General features: G+C 36.1%; 1 protein-coding gene across 1 annotated transcript; it reads right to left on the bottom strand.

Moving 5' to 3' along the window:
• Window positions 1–4,760: 4,760 nt before the first annotated feature.
• Window positions 4,761–6,115, bottom strand: CPR39 (cuticular protein RR-1 motif 39). The gene is made up of 4 exons (XM_028176029.2): window positions 6,089–6,115; window positions 5,784–6,004; window positions 5,345–5,516; window positions 4,761–5,065 (listed from the first exon to the last, which is right to left on the bottom strand). Exons 1-4 carry the CDS (start codon window positions 6,098–6,100, stop codon window positions 4,970–4,972), a joined length of 501 nt encoding a protein of 166 aa, XP_028031830.2. The 5' UTR covers window positions 6,101–6,115; the 3' UTR covers window positions 4,761–4,969.
• Between the last annotated feature and the right edge of the window lie 2,657 nt (window positions 6,116–8,772).

Raw genomic sequence — 8,772 nt, 5'->3', positions numbered from 1 at the left:
AATAGGCTTCTTTTAAGACCTGGAAGCAGTGTTATATTCCGCCTTTTCCCTGAGACGTTAGAATTCCGACGTCTCCTGGCATCATCCCTTACCGCGTATACGGACCGCTTAAGGTGTGCAGCATCGCTATTGGTATTATTATACCAAGGTCTGTCGCGACTTCAGAGGAGGGAATAAATAATTCCATCCCCTGGAGTACCACGTCTTTAACACGGTCCGCACAGACGTCAGGATAACCAAAGGAAAATCATAACCGCCCCCATGGGTAGGATGCGTAAAATTCACGCAAAACGGGGCATACTTATAAGGGGCAGCCATGATTAGTTGCTGGTCCATATATAGCGACACGAAATATATAGATAATACTATTATTGGGCTCGATTTGCCGGTAGAAAAAGTTCATACAGATTTTATAAAATATTTATTCAGATCACGTGCTTCGTCACTTTAAAACCAACATAAATTGTCAATTAAAGCTGCTATTTTTTTGATAGACGTGTCATGGACCCCCAATTTTTACGGGAATTTATTGAAAACTGCATACTTTTTTTATTTAGATGGATGAACGAGTCCACGACCTGCCTTGGGTCAAGTGACCATAACTGCTTACTGACAATTACTGCTTAGCAGCAGAAGTAGGCGGAATGACCTACCACCATGACACCTTACCACCGTAATTACGTGATATCGTAAATTATATATTTTGCGAATTAAATTTTTATAACACGTTGCTATTTATTCCTTCAGTGTGGTAGTTATTCGTAACAAGTGTTACGTACATAATTCGTAAAAAAACCCATCTAAAATGCAACACGTCTCGCAAAATTTTACCACTATCAACCTTAATACCGTATACAGTTTAAAAGGGCCAGTGAATTAGCAAACTTGAACTGCTCTTCAAATAAAAGTCTAGCATAGAGTTTTTCATCGTTAGTAAAATAAAATTATAATAGATAACTTAAATCGTTAAAATAGTTCCAAAAAGAAAAAGAAAATGTTTTGGCGAACACAAATCATCGATGAAACATAACTTACTAATAATCAGGCAATAAATTGACGGTCTAGCGTGATCGCATAATTATTATTATCTGCGAAATCTGGTATTCCGATTTACATAAATATTTCGTTCGTCGAGACGAAAAGTTAAATGTTAATATTGACAGCATCTTTCATTTAAGATCCTGTTTTATGAGGTAACAATGCAAGGTCTAAGTAATAAAATATTTAGATTGATATTTTTAAAGGTAATCTATTTTAAGTTTAGTATCTTACTTTTTGTTTTTTTTTGTGATTGTTTTCATAGAACTTGATGGGTGAACAAACTACCAGCCCACCTGATGTTAAGAAGATACCGGAGCACACAAAAATCGATTCGGGGGGACTCTCTTTGAATGAGCACGGCCGTACTCGTCGGATTCATATAGAAGCGCCACTTCCGAAACCTCCAAAGGTTACAGTTACAATCTTAAGTTTCGTCGAGATGCAAGACTTATTCCTTCTGAAATGGATCAAGAGGGCTAACTGGGTCAAATGCAATACATTAGTATTTTTCGGCTGAAATAGGCTTAATAGTGGCATCCACATATACGTCCTAAAAATATTACTATTATTATCTAGTTACTATGCAAACCTTGAAAATTGTGATGCGTTTTTTTTAATACATCTTTTAATTCTGTCAATATAGTCTGCGGATTTTGATTAAGGTTGATCAAAAATATTTGTAAAGTGACAACCATTTACACGAATTCTGCAATTTTTTTTATTTGTCTTTATTAAATATTTTTTTTACTTAATTCTTTGTTTGACTAATCCAAAAATACAAATAATTATCAGTTAACTGTTTTCCATTAAGTAAATTTTGTACCTGTCCCAATTTTATTTAATTGTAGTATTATTACCTTAAACGAGCTTTTTTATATAGAAATTATTTGCTATCTGATTGAAAAAATAGGTCCGTAGCTAATTCAATCATTTGAACCTGTCGTTTTCTAACCAAACGTGCTCACGACACAAAAATGTCGACCCAAAAAATGTCCAGTGGTTACAGGAGCCTATAATCATCACAATGTGAATATATCCTTACCAATAACATGAGTACTTACTGATCCCTAGCTAAACATCTAAGTGAAGCATCTTTCCGCCCACAAATGTCTAGTGGTTACAGGAGCTTATAATTATCACAATGTGAATATATACTTACCAATAACATGAGTACTTACTGATCCCTAGCTAAACATCTAAGTGAAGCATCTTTCAGCCCACAAATGTCCAGTGGTTACAGGAGCCTATAGTCATCACAATGTGAATATACCCTTACCAATAACATTAGTATTTACTGACCACTAGCTGAACATCTAAGTGAAGCAGCTTTCAGCCCACAAATGTCCAGTGGTTACAGGAGTCTATAGTCATCACAATGTGAATGTACCTTTACCAATAACATTAGTATTTACTGACCACTAGCTGAACATCTAAGTGAAGCAGCTTTCAGCCCGCAAATGTCCAGTGGTTACAGGAGTCTATAGTCATCACAATGTGAATATACCCTTACCAATAACATTAGTATTTACTGACCACTAGCTGAACATCTAAGTGAAGCAGCTTTCAGCCCGCAAATGTCCAGTGGTTACAGGAGTCTATAGTCATCACAATGTGAATATATACTTACCAATAACATGAGTACTTACTGATCCCTAGCTAAACATCTAAGTGAAGCATCTTTCAGCCCACAAATGTCCAGTGGTTACAGGAGCCTATAGTCATCACAATGTGAATATACCCTTACCAATAACATTAGTATTTACTGACCACTAGCTGAACATCTAAGTGAAGCAGCTTTCAGCCCACAAATGTCCAGTGGTTACAGGAGTCTATAGTCATCACAATGTGAATGTACCTTTACCAATAACATTAGTATTTACTGACCACTAGCTGAACATCTAAGTGAAGCAGCTTTCAGCCCGCAAATGTCCAGTGGTTACAGGAGTCTATAGTCATCACAATGTGAATATACCCTTACCAATAACATTAGTATTTACTGACCACTAGCTGAACATCTAAGTGAAGCAGCTTTCAGCCCGCAAATGTCCAGTGGTTACAGGAGTCTATAGTCATCACAATGTGAATATATACTTACCAATAACATGAGTACTTACTGATCCCTAGCTAAACATCTAAGTGAAGCATCTTTCCGCCCACAAATGTCTAGTGGTTACAGGAGCTTATAATTATCACAATGTGAATATATACTTACCAATAACATGAGTACTTACTGATCCCTAGCTAAACATCTAAGTGAAGCATCTTTCAGCCCACAAATGTCCAGTGGTTACAGGAGCCTATAGTCATCACAATGTGAATATACCCTTACCAATAACATTAGTATTTACTGACCACTAGCTGAACATCTAAGTGAAGCAGCTTTCAGCCCACAAATGTCCAGTGGTTACAGGAGTCTATAGTCATCACAATGTGAATGTACCTTTACCAATAACATTAGTATTTACTGACCACTAGCTGAACATCTAAGTGAAGCAGCTTTCAGCCCGCAAATGTCCAGTGGTTACAGGAGCCTATAGTCATCACAATGTGAATATACCCTTACCAATAACATTAGTATTTACTGACCACTAGCTGAACATCTAAGTGAAGCAGCTTTCAGCCCACAAATGTCCAGTGGTTACAGGAGTCTATAGTCATCACAATGTGAATGTACCTTTACCAATAACATTAGTATTTACTGACCACTAGCTGAACATCTAAGTGAAGCAGCTTTCAGCCCGCAAATGTCCAGTGGTTACAGGAGCCTATAGTCATCACAATGTGAATATACCCTTACCAATAACATTAGTATTTACTGACCACTAGCTGAACATCTAAGTGAAGCAGCTTTCAGCCCACAAATGTCCAGTGGTTACAGGAGTCTATAGTCATCACAATGTGAATGTACCTTTACCAATAACATTAGTATTTACTGACCACTAGCTGAACATCTAAGTGAAGCAGCTTTCAGCCCGCAAATGTCCAGTGGTTACAGGAGCCTATAGTCATCACAATGTGAATATACCCTTACCAATAACATTAGTATTTACTGACCACTAGCTGAACATCTAAGTGAAGCAGCTTTCAGCCCGCAAATGTCCAGTGGTTACAGGAGCCTATAGTCATCACAATGTGAATATATCCTTACCAATAACATTAATACTTACTAACCACTATCGCAGGGCGTATCGCGATATCATATTTACGGGTAGTTACAACAAATATGCCTATGTTGCGAAGCAGTCATCCATAGTAGGCGGGACAGTCGTAATACAATAAAATTAAAAGCTGGACTTGTTGTCTTATTATTCATCTTAAGGATTTCAGCTATGATGTTTACCAACATTAGGGCCGTCAGCTCGTTCCCACTTACAAGCCATGAATGATAAATACCAAAAAAATGACCTACAAATAAATTTAAATTTACTTATTATAGATACACCGAAAGAAACGTAATAATTCCCAAGAAAAACTTGAATTAATCATAATAGAATAATGCTATTAATAATGAATGAATAGTATTTTAATGAACATTTTGTGAAAAAATTAAATCTGTCAAATGAAGTGTTGAGTCATAATTTTATAGCCCAATGTTTAAATATATATTTTCTTATTATTTATAATTTACTTTTTTTTATATAATATACAAGACAAGTTTGTAAAAATGATAAGAGTAAACACCAAAAAACATAATTTTGTATAATAAACTTTATTCGCGGATTTCATATTTTTATAATTATTTTAAACATCTTTCAACGAGTAGTTTTTATTTACTTTAATATATCACATTTACAAAGGCCAATATGTTTGACCTGATCAAACTAGAGAACTATAACGATACATTTTCAAATATGGCAATAGAATTCAATTGATTGATGACTACATTTAAATTAACTAAATTCTAAGATTCATTTCAGTTAAAGTTAATTCACTTCTTCTGGGGCGCTGGTGGGTTTCTTGCGATGAAGTCCAGAGCCCTGAGGATGGCTTCTGGGATTGGAGGTGGAGTAGGAATAGAATCACCCTGAAACAAAAGATGCTTTAATAAACACATTTAAAGACTAAATCACGAAAATTTAACTTATTCAAAAAAAAATTGCGTCATCAGCGATGAGATGAAATCAATCGATCATTGTGCAATATTTAAGAAACTGACATTCTGTAATAAAACTAACTAAATAAGTGTTTCTCAATACTTTTCTTAATTACAATTAAAATTTCATTCACTAGTTAATCTTGTGTTTATTATACTCGCAAAAACCAAACAAAAATGCTCCTTTAAAAATTATGGATCAACTTTTACCTGAGGTTGATAGCCGTTCTCGTCAGCGGTGTAGGTAATTACAATTGGTTGGCCTTCAGGAGATGTCCAGGCGAACGATCCCTGGGATACTACAGGCACAACAGGAGGATTGCCTCCAAAATCACGAGGAGTTCCTTGTGCTTGAGCTGAGATTCCGTTGTTAGTCTCAAACCTTAAAAGAATTTTCAATTAAACTATTTAACAAAGATCTTTGAGAGCATACAATATTATCATTTCTTATCGTTCTTGATCATAATCGATTTTTCTATTATTAGAATAACTTAGAACAAATACAACCTCTAGGTTAAAATTTACTAAATCACCAAAGCCTTGACTTAACTGAATAGCTTTTAGTATTTAACAAATTACTGATAACACTATAGATTTTTTTTTTAATTTGTTATATCAACAATTCAGTTTGCAGAAGGATATCACTTACCCATGGCTGTAGCTGCCGTCAGGGAGGATCTCGTTCTGATAACTGATAATTTCAGCAGCCTGCTCATTAGTTGCGACACGGTTAGGAAGAATAGCCTGAATGGTCGGTCTGGGAGGTGGAGGTGGTGGTATAGTAGGCCGAGGGAAGCCAGGGATCCGAGTTGACTGGATAAATCCTCCAAACTGAGCAGCCGAAACAGCTACAACAGCTGCGAATACCACCTGCAATAAAGTTCAAAATTTAAGAACGATTTTAAAAGTAACAATTTTTTTTTGTATTAATATATGGATATTGAAATAACTCACAAAGAATTTCATTTTGACTAGAGAAGATGCGCTGGTTAACTGATGTAGTTTGATGAGATTTTTTTATATTTATACCGTTTCATCGAACAATTTTACGCAATACGGCATTGATATTGTCATAATATGTTTGCATTTGTATATTAATTACTGTGATCGACAACATTCTTGTCGTCCAAAAACATCATGTTGCAAAATTTTCACGCCTCGTTTGACATGCATTGATTTGAATCTCGTTCAGTAAGCTTTTCACTGTCTTTTTCTCGTTACACATTTTGTAGCACGTAAAAACATATTATACATTTGTATTATAATCAACAAAGTAACCTAGCACACCGGCACAAACATCAGTCTGTATAATATATTTTATTCAACAAACAATATATCAATATTCGCGTTACATATTTGTGTTCGAGAAAGGATTGATCAACACAAACTTTACTGGCGGTAAGACAGAAAATTTGTTGACTTTTCCAGGGCTTAGATGCGCAAATGGGCTACAAATATCAGGATATAATATATGTTTTTTTTGGTCGGGCCTATTGCAGGGTGAAATGCAATACATATTTAGATTTTCAATTGTAGATTTTTTTTAATGAATTATACTTTGAATAAAGGCCATAACAATCCGTACATTCCTTTTCGGTCTTTCTGTCAAAAGCTAACAGAGGCTTGGTTTGTTAGTTACATGTATAGCACTCCGCTTCCACTTGGAAGAATAACGTTCTTTTTTTTAACGCCCGGTCGAGGGTGGTAACAGTCCGAATTAGGTCGGACTACGGTGCCTCCAGAGAAAAAGAGAAAGACGAGGAAGACCGAGATCCTTCTTTTTCCCCAATTCCTCCTAGGAGACTACGTCTTGATAAAGGCACGCGAGGAGACAAGTGGCTTGGGTCGCGCAAAGCCCGCCCTCAGCACTACCGACTACGCTCCATCAAGCTCCACCACACCGGCTTACGGCTTAGACGAAACTTACGGTACCGGATAATATGCACCGAAACCCCGACTTCGCTGGTACCCGTCCTGATGATAGGTCGAGATTTCATCTCCGGAAAGATCCCAAAGGACGACGACGACTATCATTAGTAATTTCATACCAAATTTATGATAAATATAGAAATCTGAATAAAAAAGTATCCCCAAAATTTAGTAAGTCGATCTAACCAATATATTGTTTATTTCTTAAGAAAATTAAAAAAATGACTAAAACCTCCTTTATCAATCATATTAAAAGTGTATTTCATAAATAATGCGATAACAAATATAGGCTGGCGATCTGGAAATAAATAGTTACTGGAGCTATGTTAGGCATTTGTCTGTGAGATATGGTGCGCAATACCGAAACCCGCCGAAGAACTGGTTTGACTGGCATAACCAAAATGATTGCTCGGAGAAAGTGAAAGAGGGCTGACCACATATGCCGTCGCACTGACAATCGGTGGGCCACAAAAGTACTGGAGTGGAGACCTCTTACTGGACGTCGTAACAACCAAACCGTCGGACAGACAACCAATGAGGTGGAACGACGTAAAATAACGGATAAGGACTGGATGCGAAGGGCAAGAGACCGAAAGGTATGAAGTGCATATGAAGAGACCTACACGCAGCATAGGGTGGCAACACAGGTTGAAAAAGAGAGACTGGCGATCTGAGGAAAATCAAACAAAATGAAGTCAACAAAATGTGTAGTAATTCGCTTCCTAATCGCATATTCAATTCCTGCATCTTCTATTACTCACGAAGACAGTCAATCGTACCGGCAGATTTACGGGAACCGGTGACCATCGCTAATCGACGTGGACAAAGCCAGGGCTATAGATAAGCCACTAGCTACCACGTAGGGCTATACTCATCTGAAAACGTCATAGCGCTTAGGAGCTGTATGATCACGGATCACTACCTAAATTGAATTCAAAATAATCGTGACCTTATTGAACACACATAAAATGAGACATTTAGAAATAACTATTCAGCTCCTTGTAGAATTTTATTTCATTTTAATGTAAGCGACCTTTCGGAACGAATGAAACTCGCCCAAATAACCCGTAATCTGGTTCTAAGACACTTTAAACAAATTTTCATAATAAGTAAATTATTTTACGTGTATATTTCAAAATTTGAATCATGGGTGCATTGAAGTATTATAAGTATTGCTTGAAGAATTTATCGAGATTCAGTGAGAAACAATTGACAACAAACGTAATATTAGATTCTCGTTACCGGACCGAATATTAAATATAAAAAAAACTGGGTTTTTAGACAACTGTCCCAAAATGAAAGTAATTTATCACGGTATTTATGTAAAATCCTTAATTGCACCAAAACTCTTAAATTTCTGACGAGATTTCGATGTGTGGTAGGTACCATTAGAATCCTTCCATTGTCCCGAGTGACATTTATTTTTGTTTTTGCACGACAGTTAAGTTTTTTAATTTAAATATTTTTATTGTTATTTATTATACAAAGTGAAGAAATGAATCGTGCATAGTATAATTTTTTTACAACTGGCTACTAATGTCCATAGACCACGTAAATGTCACCAAATTTGAGACATTTCAAGGTTTCAGTTTTATTACATAACGACTATCTCTTGTTCTTCGAACCGGTACGGATGACTGCTTTACAGGCTTATTAAAGTAAGCATTATCATTTGTAACACGATTTCTTCAAATACTTCATCTGAAATC

The sequence above is a fragment of the Bombyx mandarina genome, chromosome 22 (genome assembly GCF_030267445.1).
Source record: "Bombyx mandarina strain Sakado chromosome 22, ASM3026744v2".
NCBI lineage: Eukaryota > Metazoa > Arthropoda > Insecta > Lepidoptera > Bombycidae > Bombyx > Bombyx mandarina.
Note: the sequence above shows the minus strand (reverse complement) of the source record. Positions and strands in the feature narration are given on the sequence as shown.

Coding starts and splice junctions, on each gene's coding strand:
- CPR39 (XM_028176029.2), bottom strand. Junction 5,517..5,783: donor GACGGCAGCTACAGCCATGG/GTAAGTGATATC, acceptor AATTCTTTTAAG/GTTTGAGACTAACAACGGAA. Junction 5,066..5,344: donor AGAACGGCTATCAACCTCAG/GTAAAAGTTGAT, acceptor CTTTTGTTTCAG/GGTGATTCTATTCCTACTCC.